General features: G+C 40.9%; 1 protein-coding gene across 3 annotated transcripts in view; it reads left to right on the top strand.

The window, feature by feature from the left end:
• LOC109228584 (putative methyltransferase NSUN6) overlaps nucleotides 1-24,593 on the top strand; it is a 38,591-nt gene that overhangs the window by 3,751 nt on the left and 10,247 nt on the right. For all 3 annotated transcript variants that reach the window (XR_002068402.1, XM_019393725.1, XM_019393724.1), the window contains 3 exons: nucleotides 1,031-1,168; nucleotides 3,862-3,924; nucleotides 5,310-5,431. Coding sequence is in view for 2 of the 3 variants with exons in the window: in XM_019393725.1 (XP_019249270.1) it covers nucleotides 1,031-1,168; nucleotides 3,862-3,924; nucleotides 5,310-5,431 (323 nt within the window). In the remaining variant the exon portion in view is untranslated. The remainder of the gene's footprint in view (nucleotides 1-1,030; nucleotides 1,169-3,861; nucleotides 3,925-5,309; nucleotides 5,432-24,593) is intronic.

Genomic DNA, 24,593 nt, shown 5'->3' with positions numbered 1-24,593 from the left:
CTGCAGTAAACATTTTGGTCATGCTTCTGGCTTTTCCCCATCACTTTTTGCCCAAATATGAAGGGGCATCAGTAGTTGCTGACTGTATGGGTTACACCTGCCTCAACTAGTAGTTATAGTTGGGGGTACGCCAGTTGGTTTCAACTTATCTGATCATGATCAAGTTGGATTAAATTAGATCATATAAGTTACGAAAATTTCTGATAGTGTTGATTTGCATTATCTGATTATGATCATATGGGATCAAATCAGATCAGATAAGTTAGGAAAGTTTCAGATTCTTAGGGATTGGTTTTAGATTAGAATTCTAGACTATTTAGAATCAATGGATTATTTTCCTTTTCATTGATTTGTTTTTCTAGTAAATTGTATTCTCTTTGAATGAATAAAACATACTACTCCGATACCAAAACTTTCAGTTTCATTTGCTGGGTTGACGGTATGTGCTTAATGCGCATAATGAGATATTTATTTCTCAATGAACGAGAAATTCCTTAATATGATAGTCAATTTGACTCCTTATTTTGGTGAATTTCTTACAAAAGGAAAAGCTAATTATGCAGTAAGATATTCTGTAATTTATCTTGAACCTTTGGCTTCATTTCACACTGTTGTGCTCCTCTGAAAGGATTTTAATGTTATAAGAAATTCCTCCTTATCACATGGTTATGGTGGGATATACTGAATTCACATGGTTAAATACCAAGATGATTTTGCATCTAATCTGAATTTTTGGATACCCGTTTGCTATGGTCTTTTTTCTTTTTTTGGTACCAATAGAAAGTGTGCTATGGTCTTTCTTAAATATACACTAAATCTGCTTGGTTTGTCGAAATGTTCTCTCTCTCTCTCTCTCTCTCACACACACACACACACACACACACACCCACACCCACCCACACCCGCACACACACACACACACCCACGACACACACAATCAGCTTTGCTGTATATAAATCAGTTTCATCTTATTGCTTAGTTGTGTGACATCCTTCCAGCCAATAGACTGACCATTCTCAATTTTGTATAGATCCTTATTATTTTGAAAGAGATGGTTTCTACATTGGCCAAGGAACAGCAATGATGTCAAGAGCTGGGATATTTCGTGCATCTGAAGGAATTGCAGTGGATATGAAGGATAGAGTATTTAGACTACCCTCCTTTTATGGTAAAATTTTTTCGCCTTCTCCAGTATTATGGAATCAGTTACAGGATAATATGTGCATAACAGTTTTAAGGCAAACACTTGGTTTATCGCACTTGTCAATGTTGTTACCATCTAGTTTTAAAGGTAATTAATTCTAGTCTGATGAAGATGTGTCTGCCTTTTTTCTTTGGGTAACTGTGTTACTTGGAGTGAAAGATCTTAGGGTGTTCAACAGAGCTTTGTTGGGGAAATGGCTGTGGAGATTAGGGGTAGAAGAGCATGCTCTATGGAGGGAGGTCATAGTAGAAAAGTTCGATTCCATGGGAGGGGGTTGGAGGACCAAGGCAATCACAACACTGTTCGGGTGTGGCATGTGGAGGAGCATCATGAAGAATTGGGAATCCTTCGGTGGCAACATCTCTTATAGGGTGGGAGATGGAAAGAGAATCAGCTTTTGGAATCATAGGTGGTGTGGAGAGGATACTCTGAGGGTCTCCTTCCCCACGTCTTCAGAGTTTCAAACCAGAAGGAATTGATGGTCCAACAGATTCGTAAGGAGCATGAAGGGGGAGTAGTATGTGACCTCTCATTTAGAAGAAACATGCAAGATTGGGAGATTGCGGAGCTCCAAGATTTATTGACACTGCTATATGGGCAAGACAGGCCTCTGCCATCTTGTGATTCTTGGAGATGGGGTTTGCGTGGCGATGGTCTATTCACCGTAAAGTCCTTTTACCAGAGTATGTTGGTGAGAGAGGAGGCCTCTTTTCCATACTCCTCAATCTGGATTCCTAAGGCACCCACGAAGGTGTGCTTTTTTGCATGGCTAGCAGCGAGGGGAGTGATTTTGACTGCTGAGAATCTTTGAAAGAGGGGAATTACACTTGTTAGTTGGTGCTATATGTGTAAAAGCTCAGGGGAAGAAGTTGATCATCTTTTGTTGCATTGCCCTGTGTCCTCGGCTTTGTGGAGGGCGATCCTGAACCTTTTTGGTGTCCAATGGGTGATGCCAAGCACTGTCAAGGAAATTCTATATAGCTGGGCCGGTTTCCGTAGAAGAAGAAAGCAAAAGGCGTGGAAGTTCGCCCCGTTAGCTCTCATGTGGATAGTTTGGGGGGAGAGAAATAGGAGAGCTTTTGAGGGGATTGAGTCTCCTTTTTCATTTCTTAAGAATAGTCTTTTTTCTTTGATAGCTTTTTGGTGCACTCATATAGCCCCTATTTGTATAGAAGATTGGGCGTCCTTTGTAGAGAATCATGTTCTGATGTAAATTCTCTACTTTTTGGTATACTTCTTGTATACGGGAGTTCCTCTCCCTTTTGATTAATACAATTTACCTTATAAAAAAAAACTATTAGCTGGTATTTTAATTCTAAAGTCATGGTTCTGAAATCTGAACCGGAAGTGAGGATATTTAACATACTCAAGTTCACAATGGCGAAAGTGATGTAAGATGTCTGTGAGAATCGGAAGTGTGGTACTCCCTCTGTGCCAATTTATGTAGTACTCTTTCTTTTTTAGCTTGTCCAAAAAGAATGTCACCTTTCTATGTTTAGAAACAATTTTACTTTAAAATTACCCTTTCACCCTTAATGAGATGATTTATAGCCACAAATATGTCTAGGGCTTGTTTTAGACTACAAGTCTCCAAAGTTTTCCTTTTTTTCTTAAAATCCGTACCGAGTCAAATGGTGCCGCATAAATTGGGACGGAGGGAGTATACTAGTATGACCTTTGTTTAAGCAGTTAGTGCATAGATTTTAGAGTGTCGTAATAGTTGATGCATCACCTTTGTAATGATTAATTAGACCTCATCCATATATCAAGAAGAGTGAAAAAGGCAATTTTATCTTGGTCTTATTTTTAATAATCTTGCGTTAGAAAGCTTTAGTTTTTCGACTTTCTATATTGTAGCTTCAGAATCTTACGAAATTTGCTGGTCATCTTGAAAGGCAAATTAAGACCAATTTCGTGGTTAGACCAGGATAAATTCTACATGAATGATATTTTTCCATTAGAGACCTTTCCGAGCTCTCTCTAAAGTCTAAATATGTCCGTCTATCAGTTGCCTATTCATTTTCCTGAGAATGGTCAAGGGGGAAAGTCGGTCCCATATTTGTTGTCGAAAAATAGTGTACATAATGATTTCTGGTCACTTTCACTAGACAGTATAAGTTTCCAATGCTAGATAGAGACGTTAAAGGCTTTGGTCAATGTAAGAAGGTAATGCTCTTTTTGAGGGATGCCAAATTTGCAGATATTCAGCACAGTTGGTTAGAATCTGACAGTATTGCAATATTACTATCTTGCTGAAGATAGCGGTTGGGTAGATGCTACTGTCACTTTGTTTGGTGAAAAGAAAATGACACTTTTAGTAGTCTAGAGCTGTCAGGGGTGCAGAAGTATGGGAAAGTCCATTAAGTTAAACTTTTATTGTTATCGGTGTCCTCAGCTGGTCTTCTTCCTCTGATCTTTAAAGGTATTCTTATTTATGACGAAGGAAACACTTTGTAAAATTGTCATCTCCATAAGTGAATTTTCATCGTTGTCTATTGTTTTTGACACCATATTTTCTGTATATGAAAGAAACAACTAACATGAAACATTGCGAACATGAATATACTCCTGTGGTTTTGGATTGTCTTTGAATAGCAGCTTCTTTTAGAAGTTGTGAGTACATGCAGTGATGTTTGATTATAATATCTTGCTTCCAGATTTGCTTGAGGGTGAGATTTTTCTTCAGAACCTGCCAAGCATAATAACTGCACATGCCTTAGGTATGTTCATAGTTTCTCGGGCATTCTCTGTTTTTGTCTAACGTTGAGTCGGTATCATTACAGAATATTACATGAATTGCCTTTTGTTTCATTTATGGTGTAAAGAAGGCTTTTTAGAGGAAGCAGAATCTTTAGTAGATTTTATAGGTGCTATGTACCTATAGGTTAACATAGCTGGGGTCTGCTCCTTTTTAAATATAGCTTGGCACTGCTTTTGTGCTTTTTTTTTTGGGTCTTATTAATATATGTACAAGTTGCTATTCTCAAAAAAAGAGTCTGTATCATTACATTCTATGCACAGTAGAGATTCTTACGGTAACTCATGGTTTTTGACCCTTTGACTTGGTCCTTATGCGAGTTTTAAAGTATTCATATTGTAATAACAATGAGTTCACAGCAGTTTTAAGTGCTAGTTTGAATTTGAAGGGGTATGGTAGATAAATAATTTGGTCGATCATTACGCTTTAAGATCAAAAGATGTAGTAATTGTCAAGTGATTAATTGGATTATGCTGTTTCTGCTTTGCTCTGGAAGATGAACACTGGCATTAATTTCTTGGATTGAGACATTATCCTCTGAAAGTATAGGACAGCAAAATGAAGAAGTCTTCCTACAATTTATATCTTTTAACAGCTGATCCATGGTGATGCTGCATCGGTTTATCTCCTCGATTAAAAGCTTATCTTTCTTTGGTTTTGAAATCTGTAGTCAAGCTTCACCATCCCTTGTATTAAGTTATTAATGCTTTTTACACATGCAAATTCTACCATACAAGACTATCACTAGTGCAATGCTTTCCAACACGAACAACAGCTTTGAGAGGGCCACTCAAAGAGTATCTCCTGAATGTCCACAAAGAGTTGCCTTTGCATGAAAACTTGTTTGGTTGCACCCTAAGTTTTGCTTCCAGATGGTTTTTATTTAGTTTTAATGCCCAACTAAAATTCTTCCAGCTTGTAGTTGTGCTTTATATTGCTACATCCTCAAAATTCAATATCATCACGAACGGACTCATAGAATTCTTGAACATTCACTTGAAGTATCATAATGTATTTTCGAAAACACTTGTTTGTGAATGCACATTATGCCATGAAAATGGTGATTAAGCTATTGTTTTTGCTGGATATCGAATATATAGCCTAATACATTTCATCATCTGGAAAATGGAATTTTGGTTTCGTGCTAAGGTTAGTTGCTCTCTCTCGTGCATTTTTAACAACTTAAACTTGTATATTTCTTTCTACGAATGAAGTTTTCTTTTGTATTTTCTTTCAACATTCTAATACCAACCTATCACATAAATTCTGCAAAAGGTAGTTTGGTTAGGTGAGTATTCTTCTCATCTCAAATGACATGTTTCGTCTTCCCACATCCAATTGTCCTAGATCCTCAACCAGGAGAGAGAATATTGGACATGTGTGCAGCTCCAGGGGGAAAAATCACAGCAATAGCAATCCTTATGAAGGACAAAGGAGAGGTTGTTGCTGTTGACAGATCTCATAATAAGGTGCACCTTCTGAACTTGGCAGGTGACTATAAGCATAATATTTTTCTATAATATTTGGCACATCTTTAACTTCACAGTTTCTTTTTGGATTCCTTGGTGCTAACCAAAATGATTTTACATGGAAGGTCGTCACCTGGGTTAAAGGTGTCCTTAAATTTTTGGACTTGCACCATGTCAGTCAGATCCATATATTGATTTTAAGTATTTGCTTAAGAATGGTGTAGCATTTTATGTTGAGTAATAGAAAGAATGGAAAGGGCCAAATTACCCCTGAAGTATCGGAATTGGTACAAATAATTCCCTCCGTCCACCTATTTGAATAAAAATGCCACTATCGTTATTTTTTGGGCTCAATATTACCTTTATTACTAAACTCCCTTTTTGATTTTTTTAAAATTAATATCCACGTGTCATCGTCCCATTTGGAGTGCAAGTTCAATCTGGAACCTAAAGGTTTCAAGTTGTGTAGGACTAGAACAGAATATTTGGGGTGCAAGTTCAGTGACACGATTCAGGAGGCTGGCGTGGAAGTGAGGCTGGATTCACAACTCATCCCAAGAGAGGAAGATTTAGGTACAACGGGGTGATCGACGTCACACATCGTATTGGAGCGGGGTGAATGAAATGAAGGTTAGCATCTGGTATCTTGTGTAATAAGAACGTACCACCAAGACTTAAAGATAAGTTCTATAGTGTGGTGGTTAGACCGACTAAGTTGTATGAGACAGAATGTTGGCTAGTCAAGAACTCGCATGTTCATTAGATGAAAGTGGCGGAGATGAGGATGCTGAGATGGATGTGTGGGCATACTAGGAGGGATATGGTTAAAAAATGAAGATATTTGGGGCTAGGTAGGTGTCACCTCTGTGGTGGATAAGATGCGGGAAGCGAGGTTGAGATGGTTCGAGCATGTGAAGAGGAGATGTCCCGATGCCCCACTGAGGATATGTAAGAGATTGACTATGGTAGGCCTGAGGAGAGGTAGAGGTAGGGTGAAGAAGTATTGGGTAGAGGTGATTAAACAAGACATGACGTATCTTCAGCTTATCGAGGACATGACCCTTGATAAGAGAGTGTGGAGGTTGAAAATCAGAGTAGAATCCAGCGTCTTTCCTTTCATCCCAGTAGTGATAGTGCTATTCTCGTATTTACATATTGTTAGATTTCTATTACTATCTGACGATGTTGTGTTTCGTTTTAATATTGTCTTGCTATTGTTACTGTTTCTTTGACTTTTTCACTACTGCTTATCTTTTTTCTATACTATTGTGATCAATCATGCTTGCCTTGAGCTGAGAGTTTACCGAAAATAGCTTCTCTACCTGCACAAGGTAGGGTAAGGCTGTATACTCTCTACCCTCCCTAGACCCCCACTTGTGGGACTACACTGGGTATGTTGTTGTTGTGTCATCGTCCCATTGGCCTAAGCTAAACCCACCCGTGATACAATTAAACCCATCCGTAACTCGCCCGAATATTTTTTTTGATAAGGTAAGTTGTATTAATCAAAAGGGAGAGGAACTCCCGTATACAAGAAGTATACCAAAAAGTAAAGAATTTACATCAGAACATGATTCTCTACAAAGGACGCCCAATCTTCGATACAAATAGGGGCTAAATGAGTGCACCAAAAAGCTATCAAAGAAAAAAGACTACTCTTAAGAAGTGAAAAAGTAGACTCAATCCCCTCAAAAGCTCTCCTATTTCTCTCCCCCCAAACTATCCATATTAGAGCTAACGGGGCAAGCTTCCACGCCTTTTGCTTTCTTCTTCTACGCAAACCGGCCCAGCTATGTAGCATTTCCTTGACAGTGCTTGGCATCACCCATTGGACACCAAAAAGGATCAGGATCGCCCTCCACAAAGCCGAGGACACAGGGTAATGCAACAAAAGATGATCAACTTCTTCCCCTGAGCTTTTACACATATAACACCAACTAACAAGTGTAATTCCCCTCTTTCGAAGATTCTCAGCAGTCAGAATCACTCCCCTCGCCGCTAGCCATGCAAAAAAGCACACCTTCGTGGGTGCCTTAGGAATCCAGATTGAGGAGTATGGAAAAGAGGCCTCCTCTCTCACCAACATACTCTGGTAAAAGGACTTTACGGTGAATAGACCATCGCCACGCAAACCCTATCTCCAAGAATCACAAGATGGCATAGGCCTGACTTGCCCATATAGCAGTGTCAATAAATCTTGGAGCTCCGCAATCTCCCAATCTTGCATGTTTCTTCTAAATGAGAGGTCCCATACTACTCCCCCTTCATGCTCCTTACGAATCTGCTGGACCATCAATTCCTTCTGGTTTGAAACTCTGAAGACGTGGGGGAAGGAGACCCTCAGAGTATCCTCTCCACACCACCTGTGATTCCAAAAGCTGATTCTCCTTCCATCTCCCACCCTATAAGAGATGTTGCCACTGAAGGATTCCCAATTCTTCATGATGCTCCTCCACATGCCACACCCGAACGGTGTTGTGATTGCCTTGGTCCTCCAACCCCCTCCCATGGAGTCGTACTTTTCTACTATGACCTCCCTCCATAGAGCATGCTGTTCTACCCCGAATCTCCACAGCCATTTCCCCAACAAAGCTCTGTTGAACACCCTAAGATCTTTCACTCCAAGTCCACCCCACTTCTTTGGGGAAGTGACTGTCTGCCAATTCACTATATGATACTTTCTAGTTCCATCTGCTGCATCCCATAGAAAGTTCCTTTGAAGTCGCTCCAGTTTTTCTGTGACGCTGACAGGAGCTTGCAACAGGGACAAGTAATAGGTGGGCATACTCGATAAAGTGCTTTTAATGAGCACTTCCTTTCCGCCTTTTGACAAGTACCGTTTCTGCTAGCCTGCTAATCTTTTTTCAACCCTTTCGATCACTGGATTCCAAACCGTAGTATCCTTATGCGAAGCGCCCAATGGGAGACCCAGGTAAGTAGTGGGAAGGGAGCCCACCTTACATCTGAGAACATAAGACAAAGCATCAATGTTAGCGACCTCACCCACCGGGAAAATCTCACATTTGCCGAGGTTGATTTTGAGGCCTGATACCATCTGAAACCACTGCAGGACCTGCTTCAGGTAGATCAACTGATCCATATCGGCATCACAGAAAACCAGGGTGTCATCCGCAAAAAGCAAATGAGAGACTCTGCGGGCACTAGGCATTCCGATCGGAGCTGAGAATCCTCTGAGGAAGCCTCCGCCCGCCGCACGATCCATCATTTTACTCAAAGCATCCATCACTAGAATGAATAGCATGGGGGATAGGGGGTCTCCTTGCCTGAGACCCTTGGAGCTGCCAAAGAAACCACACGGGCTACCATTAACCAGGACAGAGAATCTGACTGAGGAAATGCAGAACTTGATCCATCCCCTCCATCTTGCCCCAAATCCCATCCGCATCATAATGAAATCCAGGAACTCCCAATTGACATGGTCGAAAGCCTTCTCAAGGTCCAACTTGCATAATAAGCCGGGATCTCTATTTTTCCTTCTGGAGTCTACAAGTTCGTTTGCCACCAAAGCGGCATCTAGGATCTGCCTACCTTCCACAAATGCATTCTGGGAGGATGAAACAGAGACGTCAAGAACCTTCTTGAGTCTATTGGAAAACACTTTTGAAATAATCTTGTAAATGCTCCCCACGAGACTAATAGGCCTGTAGTCACTGATAGAAGATGCACCTTCTTTCTTAGGCACAATAGTAATAAAAGAAGCATTGATACTTCTCTCGAAAACACCATTCGCATGGAAGTATTCAATGGCTTCCATCAACTACCCCTTGATGGTGTCCCAACAGAGCTGGAAGAAGGCCAAGGAGAAACCATCAGGGCCGGGGGCCTTCTCACCAGCACAACTCGACACAGCCTCGTGCACCTCCTCCTCCTCAAAAGCCATTTCTAGCCACTCACTGTCTCCCTCCTCTATTTGGTTGAACTCTATTCCCCCCAAAGTCGGCCTCCAACTAACTTCCTCTTTGTATAAGTTCTCATAAAACCCCACTATCGCCCCTTTTACCTCCTCATCTCCCTCAACCCTCACCCCATCCACTACTAAGGACTCTATGAAGTTTCTCCTTCGATTTGCAACTGCCACCCTGTGGAAAAATTTGGAATTCGAATCCCCTTCCTTTAACCATAACGCCCTCGATTTTTGCCACCAACAAGTCTCCTGAGCTATTGCTAACTCGACTATTTCCCTCTTAACCTCCTCCAATCTCTCTTTCTCAGATTCATCTAACTCCCTCGCCCCTTCCCCTCTCTCTAGATCCCCCAATTCATGCATAAGCTCCCTCATTTTAACCTCCACCCTCCCAAAAAACTCCTTATTCCACCTAATAATATCTCCCTTGAGCAATTTGAGCTTCTTCGAAAGGCGGAATGAAGGAGTCCCTGATACCCCGTAGCTTGTCCACCATTCTTTCACCTTGTCAGCAAATCCTGGCACCTTCAACCACATGTTCTCGAAACGGAAGGGGGCACGCACCCCCCTCCTTCTGCATCCATCCAGCAAGATAGGCAAATGATCCGAAGTCACCCTAGGTAGAGGAATCTGCAGCACGTTCAGCACCAGCTCAAGAGGGCGATATCAGAAATCTATCAAGTCTAGACCTTGAGTTGGAATCCTCCGCCCTGGCCCAAGTAAACCTTTCCCCTGACAGAGGAAGGTTAATAAGCAAGTGATCATTGATGAAGTCAGAAAACTCCTCCATGGCCCTCGAAATCATACTACACCCTAATCTCTCCTCCGGAAATCTAATAGTGTTAAAGTCTCCCCCCAAAACCCATGGAATGTCCCATTCCCCCATCATATTAGCCAGTTCCTCCCAAAAAAGTACCTTGGACCCTTCTCCTACCGGTCCGTACACTCCCCCAAATCCCCACTCCACCCCACTCACTCTATCTTTGACAAGAGCTGCTAAAGAAAAATCTCCCTTCTTAATCTCCTTTACCTCCAAGCTTCTATCATCCCACATTAGAAGAATGCCCCCGGCACTTCCCGCCGCCGGAACCCAGTCGTATTTTACCCAACTACCTCCCCAAACACTCCTCACAACCGCATCCGACAAAACTTCCATTTTTATCTCCTGAAAACAAACTAGGTTTGCACCCCCCTCTCTAACTCCCACTTTGATGATGGCCCTTTTATTTGGGTCATTCATCCCCCTCACATTCCATGAAAGGATCTTAACTTCCATAAGAAACAATATCCCCCTTCTCCCCACCCCCTCTAACGGAGTTCCCTTCCTCCCTGTCACACACCCGGCCCCTTCTCTGGTACACCACTACATTCCTTGAATTATTTTGCTTAACACCTTGACCCAACTCCCTCCCTGAACCATCATAACAAGATTGTTGCTCAATCTCCCTCAACAGTTCTAACACCCTATTTTCCTTCCCTTCAAAAGAAACACCTAGAAACTTCCCAAAGATTAATAGTTTATCCTCCATCCAAAAAGACATATCCCCTCCTCCAATCCGTGACGAGATTGGACAGGCATCTTCTATATGTACCCCTTCCTTTCCCTTACCGGAGGAATACAAGACCATAGCATTGCTAGCAATAGGAACTTTAGGAGCCGAAAGGATCTCGCCATTCCCTTGAGGGGTAACAACTTCTGAAATTAGCACCTCGCTGCTACAGGAATGACCAGAAACACCAGTAGGGTAGCAGGAAGGAGGAGAGCATGGAGCCCTTGGCGGCGTCTTAACAGGAAATACAGGTCCGACACAAACATCAGATGGGGCAAGCTCAACAATCTTCCCAGAAGAAGAAGAAGCTTGAAGTATAGCCTCAACACAACTAATCCCAGGAGCAGATGTAGGGGCGATGGAACTGGGTCCATCAGAAGCGGGAGGCCGTGGAATAGCAGCACCATCCATAGCCGGTGCCGCCCCTGAAGCGGCGTCCGTCGAAGAAGGGCGAAGGTCACTACAGCTCGGTGCAGAAATGGCACTATGTGTAGCACCATTGGCAGAAGAAGTAGGAACGTCTGTTCCCATATGCTCAGGAGCCTTAACAGGCGCAACTTGAAATAATCTGGGCTCCTTAGGATCAATTCTAATAGAATTGGGGAATGTTGCTGGGCCCTTGTGAGGAGGCCAGGCCTATACTTGCTGAAAGCTTGCCTGGCCCTAGGATAATTGGAAGATGACCGGCCCATTCTCCCTTTCCAGCCCGCATCACTAACCCATTCACGTCTTTCCCTCCTGTTGAAATTTTGTCTTCTCCTCCCAATATCATACCACCCGTCTCTTCTCGATCTAACGTTTGATTCTGGCTTAGTCTACTGATCCGGGCCCTCCCCTCCCCTCATAGACTGTTTCCCCCTCCCCTCCCTTCTGTTTGACCTTCCCTTTTCTTCCGCCACTATCACAGGCATAAAGATAGGGCGAAATTCAGGGCTCAACCAAATTCTATAACTCAAGTAGCCATCTTCCACCACAGTGAAGACAGGGATTCTGCCCCCTTTCCTCACCACAATCCTCACACGCGATAGGTCATGTAAACTGCACTTGACATCAATAAAGCCCCCACAGATTTCCCCAATCTTCTTGAAGAGGTCAAGACACCAAAGATGCACCGGGAGGCCCACCATGTTGACCACCAATGTATCGCCGGTGAAACGATGGTCGAGGCACCCATCGTGCTCCACCCATCTATCTAGATGTAAAAAGTTCCCATCAAACCATCTGTTTCCTCTAACAAGAATTTCTGAAGCTTGAGACTCGTCGAGAAATCGAAATAGGTATTGCGTATCTCCCAGTTGCGTTATTTTCAGCCCGTCATTGACATTCCATGCATCTGCTGCCCAATTCCTAACAGCCTCTGGAGAACCAACCCATTTGGAGAAAGATCCAATCAGACAAGATTTCAAGAAACCCTTGCGCCTAAGAGTGTGCTCCTCAGACAGCAAGAAGTGCGGCTCCTGCCCTACACCGAGCTTTCGATGACATCTTCCCTCGAGATCTAGGGTTGGCCAAGAGACAACTTTGGTAAAAGACATTTTTTCCAGTTTTCTAGATTCTAGAGAGAAGTAGGAGTTTCTCTCTATAGAGTCCATCATTTCTAAGAGGCTGAGTGAAGATGAAAGTTCGAAATCTGGCCAGAAAAAAGCCTCCCCGTCGCCGGAAAATAAAGAAAGTCGTCGGATTTTGGAGAAAATCAGATGGGTAGACTCGGAATAGCCTTGTGAAGAGGCTGTCTGAAGGCGACCAGACGAAATCTGGCCGGAAATTCCCTCACGCGCCGGCGCGTGGTCTGAGAGTCGCCGGAAGTGGGCCGCGCGTGAGGGCGCGTGGACTGCTTTCCGTCGGAGATTTTTCAGTGTTTTGGTCGCGATGGGGGTGGCTATCTGCGGGTGAAGGTAGAATCCTAGGATTCATGGTGCAGAGATGCCTCGAGAGACGTGCCTGAGAGCATCTCAAGAGACATAATAATGGTGTTTGTAAAACAGAGTTATCAATATTGAAGTCAACCTTAACAGTCCAGTTCTTGTCCACAAGAAGATTTGAAGACTTCAAGTCACGATGAACTATAGGTGGGTTAAGATGATGTAGATAATTCATGCCACGGGCCTGAAAAAAGCAGCAAAAAGAAACATGATAGTTAACCTAAAAGAATAATCCTGGTAGCTCCAAATATTAATATTATAGTACTATAGAAAGAATTTGATGATCAGCCAACACTTGAAGGACCAACTCGCCCGAATATTGACCCGCTCAAATACTTATGTTTCGTATTCTATATTTATTTCTCCCCAAACAAAAGAAAATCCTTAATTTTCTTATTTCAAGCCGTTACTAATGAATTTACAACAATTTCAAGCTTCTTCCTTTACGCTGATTTTGAGAGAATAGATTTGGGTAAAACTTTGTGGAGAAGACTCCAAAAACAATATTATTGATAAGAATGGACCTTGGGCCTACCCCAACCCCAAAAGCTAGCTTATAAGGTGAGGATTGCCCAAGCCATATAAGGGGACCAAGAACCTCAAATCCCTCCGATGTGGGACAACTCAACACCCCCCTCACGCCCAGACCTCTGGAGCGTGGACAACATAAATGGGGGCCCAACATCGGTAACAATAATTGGGATGGGCCTGGCTCTGATACCATGATAAGAATGGACCTTGGGCCTAACTCAACCCCAAAAGCTAGCTTATAAGGTGAGGATTGCCCAAGCCATATAAGGGGACCAAGAACCTCAAATCCCTCCGATATGGGACAACTCAACAATTATAATATTGGGTAATGAAAATTTTGTGGAGAATTCTCTATCTTGTTTCCATAACATCTTTATCCTCTCCATTTCTTCGAGTTTTCTTTGTCTATGACCTGTTCATTACAGAATCTGAAAGTTAATTCATCTGGAGCGAAACAATGTAGTTGTCTCAAAGCACATAATTGTCTGATTAAAATTTTAAGGATTATTTCCAGTATCCACCAAAAAATACCACAAAACTTCCATCTTTGTTGAGTTCCAACTCAGAGAATCTGAATATGGTGCGAAAATTGTGTCTAATGGATTTGTCTTTAATTTGAATGTTGGATTTTGTGTTTTGCTGGAGAGAAGAATCTGAGTCTCCTGTTGACGGTATTACCGATGCCAGCACTGACGATTATGGTGGTGTTTTAATGGTTGGTGTTGAGACACTGCAGTAGTGAATGTGAACTTGGGAAAGAAGAGAAATCATTGGACAATCATAATTGTTCAGAAGTTGAACTTAAAAACAAATTAATGGTGGATTTTCTGGTGGATGAGGAAATTATGGAAAATTCTTAGCTTGAACTTCGAATTGGATTCTATATCGCCATCATCGTTAATGGCAAATTGTTTTTTTTTGTCAGCAATTTAGACAAGAAGTTTACCGCAATACTTTCTTTCCTTGAGCTCACAAATCCCTTTTCCAATCAATTCTTCTTTCTCTCTTATTTCTTTTAGTTTTTCATATCAGGATTTTAAGGTCGGGGTGGGTCAATATTCAGGCAGGTGTATGGGTGGGTTTAATTATATTTGGGGTGGGGTTTAGGTTAGGCCAATGGGACGATGATACGTGGATAATAATTAATTTCTTTTTCCAGAAAGGGGCGTTAGTAATATGGGTAAGACTAAGCCAAAAAAATAATGGTGGGGGCATTTTTATTCAAATAGGTGGATTGGGTTTGATTCCTGCTGCCTGAAGTCCTCCTTGATGATGGGTTCTTTAGTCCAAGAAAATCCATAAGGAGGTTTAGAGTATGCTTACCCAGTTGTTGGCTAAGGCTTGGTCAAGGCACGCTAAGCCCTAAGATATGATGTGAAGTAGACTAAGTGCTGCACTTCACTTAGGGAGCTTTGGTGCAGAACAAAGCGTTACGGTGTGTACCTTATTGCCCATGTGTTTTGTCGTGAAGAGAGCAATACTAAACAATACTTGGTAAAGTGAAATATTAACTGTTAGGAAACATTATGAACAAATTTATTAGTGTTTGTAGGAAAAGTAAATCAGAAATTTACTATTAAGAAAACTAGTTATGGAATTTGAATTAGAAACCTAAAGTTGCACATTTGCCTTTGAATCTATTTGAAACATTGATTTGTATAGTTTCTATAGTTATGATTCTTTTATGATTTGTATAATTATTTGTGTGATTTTTTTACCTTATTTTTTTCCAACTCTATTGTCCTTATAATTGTTGTTTATTTGTAGTTATTTTCTTTCATTACATGTATCCATCTGCTCTTTTTCACTAAAGCCTGCCTTTTGTGATTTGTGCTTGTTGAGATACAAGTTTTCTAGCACATGTATACACATGTACTACATCATAGCTAGCACATGTATATGAGTTGTATAGTAGGTGTAATACAAGTTGTCTAGCACATGTATACACATGTACTACATCATAGCTAGCACATGTATATGAGTTGTATAGTAGGTGTAATTAGGTGTATGGCAACTAATAGATTAGGTGAATTAATATTATAAATAGGCCTTGTAATCTTCTCTTCTAGATATGAAATATAGAACTTCTTTGGTTTCTAACATGGTATTAGAGAATTGAAGTTTTTCATCAGTTTGTTGCTTTGATTCTATTTCACTATATCCGGTCACTTTTTGCCCCGGCTGCTTCTTTACAGATTTTTCTACTCACTATTCCGACCAAAGTGGTACTGTCAGAATTTTTTTCTGACAACTTTCATTTTCCAAGATCACTGTTCCAGCACTGTTCACTGTTCACTGTTCACTATTCCGACCACCGCTTCTTGACTATTTGATTCTGCTATTATTCGGGTGCAAGATGACTGAAATGAAACCTACCGTTGATGTCATTCCAGTTATGTCCAAAATTACGGAGAATAAGTTCATGGGTTCCAATTACATGGATTGGAGTAAGACGATCCGTCTCTATTTGCGGAGCATCGACAAAGAGAACCACTTGGTTGATGATCCACCCAAGGATGAGACTAAATCAGTCTGGTTAAAGTAGGATGCAAAATTGTTTCTCCAAATCAAGAATTCGATGCACAGTGAGGTAAATGATCTGGTTTCTCATTGTGATTATGTGAAGGATCTAATGGATTATTTAGATTTTTTGTACTCTGGCAAAGGAAACTTGTCTCGCATGTATGATGTGTGCCAGGCATTTTACCATCCATCCATGCAAGATCGCTCTCTCACCACTTACTTCTCAGAGTTTAAGAAGGTGTATGATGAGCTTAATGTTATACTGCCGTTTAGTCCAAATGTGAAGGTACAACAGGCTCAACGTGAACAACTGGCGGTCATGAGTTTCCTTTCTGGTCTTTCTCCCGAATATGAAGGGGCCAAATCGCAGATTTTATCTGGGATTGCTATCTCTTCCTTGAAAGAGGCCTTTACAAGAGTGTTGCGTACTGAAAAGTCTCATCCAGGTCCGACAACCACGATCGATAGTGGTGCTCTGCTTAGCCGCGGCCAAAAGAATAGGAGTCATAGTAATCGCAATCGGAGTAGCGATAGTCGAGACCTAAAGCAAGGGGAAGTTGAATGTTTTTATTGTCATGAGCTCGGTCATACCATACGTTATTGTGTGAAGCTTCAGGATAAGAACAAAAGATCTCAGTATGCCAACATCGCCACTTCCGAGACTATTTCACCATCTCAGTCATCATCTCCTCCTATCAGTACTATCCCCGAGTCAGGTAAAACCACTAAGTGTCTCCTCTCTTCGTCATCCAAATGGGTCATTGATTCTGGTGCTACAGATCATATGACAGGTAACTCTAAACTCTTTTCCACTTTTTAGTCACATACCCAATGTTCCACAGTTACTTTAGCCGATGGATCTACCTCATATGTTTTAGGGTCTGGCACTGTTAACCCAACATCTTCTCTTTCCCTTAGTTCCGCCTTAAATTTGCCTGATTTTTCTTTCAATCTAATATCTGTCAGTAAACTTACTCGTACTCTAAATTGTTGTGTCTCATTTTTTCCCAATTATTGTCTTTTTCAGGATCTTACGACAAAGCAGATTATTGGTAAAGGTTCTGAGTCTGGGGGTCTCTATGTTCTTGAATCACAGGTGCCGAAATCCATTGCTTGTTCAATTGTGTTGTCTCCCTTTGACGTACACTGTCGATTGGGTCATCCATCCTTGTCTAGTTTGAAGAAGTTATATCCTCAGTTTCAGAGTATTTCCTCTTTAGATTGTGAGTCATGTCAGTTTGCTAAACACCATCGCCTTCCTAAAGTTTCTAGAGTCAATAAACGAGTCGACTTACCTTTTGAGTTAGTTCACACCGATGTTTGGGTCCATGTCCTATTATTTCTAAAACTGGTTTTAGATATTTTGTTACCTTTGTGGATGATCATTCTCGTGTTACTTGGTTATATTTAATGAAAAATCGTTCGGAGTTGTTTTCAATTTTTTGTGCTTTTTGTGCTGAAATAAAAACTCATTTTAATGTTTCCGTTCGTAATTTATGGAGTGACAATGCAAAAGAATATTTTTCGGATTTGTTTAAAGATTATATGGCTACAAATGGCATTCTACATCAACCTTCTTGTGTTGACACCCCTTCTCAAAATGGGGTTGCGGAACGAAAAAATAGACATCTTCTTGAAGTAGGCCGAGCACTCCTCTTTCAAATGAAAGTGCCAAAATGTTTTTGGGCTGATGCCGTCTCTACAGCTTGTTTTTTAATAAATCGTATGCCATCTTCTGTGCTTCATGATAATATTCCTTATAACATTCTTTTTTCCTCTAAGCCATTATTTTCTATTGAACCCAAAATATTTGGTTGTACTTGTTTTGTTCGTGATGTTCGTCCACAGGTAACTAAATTAGATCCAAAGGCCCTTAAGTGTGTGTTCTTAGGGTACTCACGTCTTCAGAAGGGTTATCGGTGTTATTCTCCAGATCTCAAAAGGTACTTAGTGTCTGCCGATGTCACATTCCATGAAAATTATTCGTTTTTTTCTTCATATGTTTATAACAGTCCTGAGGAAGAAGATGATACTTTGGTCTACACTGTCACACATCCAGTTAGTTCTCCAACGCCTCTTCCTCAGTCACCCATTTCCCTCGATCCACCATCCGAGCAGCCACCTGTTCTTCGTGTATATACCAGGCGACAACAAACCTCAGAACCCGATCCTTTACCTACTTCTGCTTCGTCGGTAGATCCAACCTCCTGTGTTTCAGATCCTAGTTTGGATCTTCCTATTGCCATTCGCAAAGGTACACGACAATGTACTTATCCTATTTCTTCTTTTGTGTCTTATGACCATTTGTCTACTTCTTCTAGCTCGTTTATTGCATCATTAGATTTTGCTAGGATACCTAAAACTGTTCGTGAAGCATTGTCCCACCCAGGTTGGCATGATGCAATGATAGAAGAGATGATGGCTTTAGATGAGAATGGTACTTGGGAGTTGGCCGATCTGCCCACTAACAAAAAGGCTATTGGGTGCAAGTGGGTATTTGCTGTTAAGTTTAACTCCGATGGGACAGTAGCTCGCCTTAAGGCACGCCTTGTTGCAAAAGGGTATGCACAGACCTATGGAGTCGACTATTTGGATACTTTTTCCCCGGTCGCCAAGTTAGCTTCTGTTCGATTATTCATTTCCATGGCAGCTACTTATGATTGGCCTCTGCATCAGCTTGATATAAAGAATGCTTTTCTACATGGAGATCTTCAGGAAGAAGTATATATGGAGCAACCACCTGGGTTTGTTGCTCAGGGGGAGTGTGGGAAGATATGTCGTCTTCGAAAATCTCTTTATGGGCTGAAACAGAGTCCCCGTGCTTGGTTTGGCAGATTTGGTGAGGTTGTTCTAGAATATGGGATGAAGAAAAGCAATTGCGGTCATACGGTGTTCTATAAAAAGTCTGATGATGGTATTCTTTTATTGGTAGTATATGTTGATGACATCGTTATTACTGGAAGTGATATTGCAGGAATTTCAACTCTAAAGTCTTTCCTTCACACTCAATTTCAGACGAAAGATTTAGGGCAACTAAAGTATTTTTTGGGAGTTGAAGTTACACAGAGCAAGAAAGGCATCTTCTTGTCCTAAAGGAAATATACTCTTGACTTGTTAGCTGAAACTTGAAAGTTGGGATCTAAACCATGCAGCATGCCAATGGTTCCTAACACACAACTCGTGAAAGAAGACGGTGAGTTATTCGAAGATCCAGAGAAATATAGGAGATTGGTTGGGAAACTGAACTATCTTACAGTAACTCGTTCCGATATCGCATACTCTGTCAGCATTTTGAGTCAGTTTATGTCTTCCCCAACAGTCGGCTCTGGAGCAGATTCTTTGTTATCTAAAGGGATCTCCAGGACGGGGTCTAGTATATAAGAATAATGAACACACTAACATTGAGTGTTTCACAGATGCAGATTGGGCAGGGTCAAAAGCCGATAGGAGATCCACGACAGGATATTACGTTTTTGTTGGTGGAAACTTGATTTCGTGGAAGAGTAAGAAACAAAATGTCGTATCTCGATCTAGTGTAGAAGCAGAATACATAGCTATGGCACAATATGTGTGTGAGGTTGTATGGGTACATAAACTATTAAGTGAAGTTGGCTTCCAAACTACATTGCCAGCAAAGTTGTGGTGTGATAATCAAGCTGCTCTTCATATCTCCTCTAATCCTGTATTTCACGAAAGGACTAAGTACATTGAAATAGATTGTCACTTTGTTCGTGAAAAGATTCAACAAAAGCTCATCTCTACAGGTCATGTTAGAACTGGAGATCAATTGGGAGACATTTTCACAAAAGCTTTGAATGGAGCTCGAGTTGAATATATCTGTAACAAGTTGGGCATGATCAATATATATGCTCCAACTTGAGGGGGAGTGTTGAGATACAAGTTGTCTAGCACATGTATACACATGTACTACATCATAGCTAGCACATGTATATGAGTTGTATAGTAGGTGTAATACAAGTTGTCTAGCACATGTATACACATGTACTACATCATAGCTAGCACATGTATATGAGTTGTATAGTAGGTGTAATTAGGTGTATGGCAACTAATAGATTAGGTGAATTAGTATTATAAATAGGCCTTGTAATCTTCTCTTCTAGATATGAAATATAGAACTTCTTTGGTTTCTAACAGTGCTTAAAAACAGTCAAGACCTTTGTGCCTTACAACAACAACAACGGCGACCCAGTAAAATCCCACAAGTGGGGTCTGGGGAGGGTAGTGTGTACGCAAACCTTACCCCCTATCCCGATGGGGCAGAGAAGCTGTTTTCGTCTTTACAGTAGACCCTCGACTCAAGAAGACCGAAAAGACGAGAAGAAACAAATTATCAGTACCCTCAACAGAAAATATAGAAACAATAACAGCAACATAAGAACCAGAAAATAAATGATATGCAGTAAGAATAACCAATAAATAGGTTAAAGGATCTAGCAGGGGGTAGTTGATAGATGTTGCAAAAAGTTGACTCCATGTAAAAAGCAATACTTATCCCTTGGAGGCAGACTCACCTTAGTTAGTAGTGTATTGGATGGGATTCCAACTTATTTGATGTCTTTATTCCATATACCTGTGAGTGTGGAGAAGAAACTAAATACTATAAGGAGCAAATTTCTGTGGGAAGGTAGTGCAGAAAAAAGGAAGCTACATCTGGTCAAATGGCAAAAGGTGATGACTCCTAAGAAAGGAGGTGGATTGGGAGTTAGAAACTTGAGATTCCATAATAAAAGCTTGCTTTATAAATGGTTATGGAGATATAATAATGGAGAAGAGAGCATATGGAAGAATCTTATAAATGCCAAGTATGAGAAGAAGGAAGTATAGAGCCCTCCAATTGTCATTACTTCCTCAAAAGGGAGCATCTGGAGCAACATAAGTAAACTGTGGAGTGAATTTCAGCAACATGCTAAATTGAAGTTGGGGAATGGAGCAAAAATCAGATTCTGGACTGAAGTATGGGTGGGGGATGTGAGATTGAAAGACATATCCTTATACAACTGCTCTCTTATTAAAGAAGGTAGTGTGGCTGAGCATTATTCTTCCAGTGGCTGGCAGCTGAATTCCAGAAGAGGTTTTAATGATTGGGAGATGGAAGAAGTTTGTCAATTTTTTCAGTTAATGGACACAGTTATGATAGAGGATATAAGGAGGACTCCATGGTTTGGACAGCAAGCGCAGATATGAAGTATTATGTCAAAAGTGTCTATAAACTTCTTCAGAAACAAGCAGACCATTATGTATCTAATTGGCCATGGAAAATGCTATGGAGTACAAAGGCACCTGTTAAAGTAGCCTGCTTTGGATGGTTAGTTATCAGAGAGGCCTGCTTAAGACAATATGCAGAAAAGAGGTTTCAATTTAAGCAATAGGTGCTATCTGTGTGAAGAAGATCTGGAATCAGTCAACGATCTGTTCATTCATTGTAAAATTGCAAAGTAATGCTGGGAGCTATTCCTGAACCTCTGTGGAATTACTTGGGTTATGCCCTCAAGCACAAGAAATCTACTTGCTAACTGGCAAGGACAGAAGATAAGAAAGGAGATGAGGCAGATTTGGAGAACTATCCCATTATGCATATTTTGGACCATCTGGAGTGAGAGGAACAATGTTTGTTTTGAAAATAGAAGAAATCAGATTTCTAGAATCAAAAACTCTTGTCTACATAACTTGTTTTTTTGGTGTAAGAGGTGTATGTTAGAAAACATGGATCAGTATATGGAATTTTTGGATTTGCTGGGAAAGATGTAATTGGAAGTTTTTCTGTAGATGTTGTCTGGTCCGTTTATGTAATTTTCTGTACCACCTTGGTACTTCTATCAATAAAACTTTACCTTATCAAAAAAAAAAAATCAATAAATAGGTACGGAAGGATAGGGTGAACACAACATTAACCACTAGCCGTCTAAGATCAACCCTATCAAACTGGCCTCATCCTCGGCTCGAAGAAGAAAAAAGCTCGACTACTTCCTAACATACAACCGTAATGCTTGACCTCCACACCTTCCTATCAAGAGCCATTTCCTCGGAAATCTGTAGCCGTGCCATGTCCTGCCTGATCACCTCTCCCTAATACTTCTTAAGCTGCCCTCTACCTCTTCTCGTACCGGCCAAAGCCACACCTCCTCACCGGAGCATCAAAACCTTTGTGCCTTTATATACATTTTAGTGCCTTCTATAGTTTTCAACTTTCACAACGCTACTGGGCCCTAAACTAATTTAACTCTCCAGCTAATGGTAACAGAAAATAATAGAAAAATATTGCACTCTACACTTATCAATAATGAAAAACTTTTCAGTTCATAAAATTGAAAGAGGAAGAAAGTTTTACTTTAATGAAGGTACATCGATCAAATTATTTGATATTGCTCTATGATTGTAGATTACAAAAGATACTTTCTGCTTTAAAGATTTAACACACTAACAGATTTGATCAGGAGCCTATGGAGATAAATATGAAGCCGAAACTCTGAACCAAAAGGGAATTAAGCTAAGCGGGAAATATTGCTATTTTCCTTCTCTCCCTGCTTCTAGCCACATCATTAGCGGTGCATTCTCTCTATATTGTCCTTCTGAATGCATGACACAACCATTTAATGATTAATCCTAACTTGAGTGCAGTTATAGGTCTCCCATAATTTTATTTGTATATAGTGTGAGTTTAGACCATGATAACATGTGGAATTTGGATTATGGACTTTTTCTTCACATTAAACTATGTCAAGAAATTATGAGCGAGTTGGCTTGATTTTGTGCTGGAAAGTGGTAATAAGCGAATTCGGTGGTGTTGAAAACCCCCCATCGTGCATCCAAGGGTGTGTGAGCTAGTGGTCAATGAAGGTGGTGAGAAGCATGAGGTCTCAGGTTCAAATCCTAGTGGAGGCAAAAACACTAGGTGATTTCTTCCCATATGTCCAAGCCTTGGTGGATAGAGTTACCTGGTACCTGTTGTTGGTGGGAGGTTGCAGGTATCCTATGGAATTAGTCGAGGTGAGCGTAAGCTAGTCCGTACACCATGGTTATTAAAAAAAAAATATACCACATGGGTGAGGATGAGGTTCATTGGTCTCCTTATCTCATCTTGGGCAATCCTTACCTCATGAGCTAGCTTTTGGGATTGAGTTAGGCCCATGTCCTTTTCCTTAACATTATATCCGAGCAGACAAAGGTCTTGGGTTCGAGTCTCATTGCCACCCAATATCAAAAAGAATTTTCACGTACTTGGCTCATAAAAAAAATCAAGCTCGCACGTGAGGGAGCGTGTTGAAGGCATAATTAAGTAAATGAATGTGTGTTCTCTAATTAAGTAAAGAATGAAGCCCGCACATATTGCATTTTGATTTCTAAGTGGTTATTGTTTAGCATTGGTACTTTCCTTTTGGACTCGATGGTCTTAATATGCTCACAGGGCATATATATCTGTGCCTGGATTTAATTAGGGCACTCTTTATAAAGTTTTAAAATGCACCAGAGAAAAGATAATTTTATTCATGTACAACAGGCTCTTTATATAGAGCAGATACAAACAGAAATACATTAAAGGTGGAACAAACTGATATGATAAGATTTTGTGCAGTAGGATACACTAGAATACAGGAAACTAACAAAATCCTAAACCTAGAAAATAGGAAGCTAATAACAAACTCCTAAACTGAAGGATATCAATTGTTATCCTTTAATACGCCCCCGCAAGTTGGGGGTGACTGGAATAAGCCCCAACTTGTGAAAATTGCGCAGAAAAGTGGTACGCGGAAAAGGCTTCGTGAGGATGTCGGCAACTTGATCAGCAGAGTGAAGGTGACGAACCTCAAGTGCTTTATGTTGAACTTGCTCGCGAACAAAATGGAAATCAATAGCTATATGTTTCATCCTACTGTGAAAAACTGGATTAGCACAAATGTAGGTTGTGCTAACGTTGTCACAGAGGACTGTTGGTGGAGCAGACAATGGGAAATGAAGCTCATGGAGCAAATTCGTGAGCCCATTAATTTCAGAAACAACAGCAGCAACAGCTCGGTACTCAGCTTCCGTGGATGAGCGTGAAACAGACCTTTGCTTTTTGGAAGACCAAGAGATTGGTGAGTTCCCAAGATAGACAACATAACCTGTTGTTGATGTTCTGTCTTGTGGATTCCAGCCCAATCAGAGTCAGAATAAGCAAGTAAACGATCTGTTGGTTGTCGACATAGCTTAACTCCCATTGTGCTGGTGTGTTTCAGGCAGCGCAACAACCGTTTGATAGCTTTCCAGTGAGACGCTATTGGATAATGCATAAACTGAGACAACTTGCTTACAGCAAACCCGATGTCAGGCCTAGTGAAGGATAGGTAGTGAAGCTTACCAATGATTCTTCTGTAAAGTGAAATGTCAACAGCAGAATCGGCTTCAGAATCAGCGAAGGAGCAGGTTGATGTCATCGGTGTTGGGACACCCTTGCATTCAGCCATGTGCAATTCATCCAGAAGATCCATGACATATTTGTGTTGAGACAAATATATGGCCGTTGGCGTTGATATTACTTCAACACCCAAAATATAATACAATAGCCCAAGATCTTTTAGAGAGAATCGTTGAGAAAGAGTATCAATGATGGACCTGACACTTCTTACAATATTACCCGTAATAATTATGTCATCAACATATATGAGAATATAGACAGTAACGTCTACAATGTGAAGGATAAACAAAGATGA

Source organism: Nicotiana attenuata, chromosome 7, assembly GCF_001879085.1.
Source record: "Nicotiana attenuata strain UT chromosome 7, NIATTr2, whole genome shotgun sequence".
Classification (NCBI taxonomy): domain Eukaryota; kingdom Viridiplantae; phylum Streptophyta; class Magnoliopsida; order Solanales; family Solanaceae; genus Nicotiana; species Nicotiana attenuata.
This window is presented reverse-complemented; position numbering and strand designations above follow the sequence as displayed.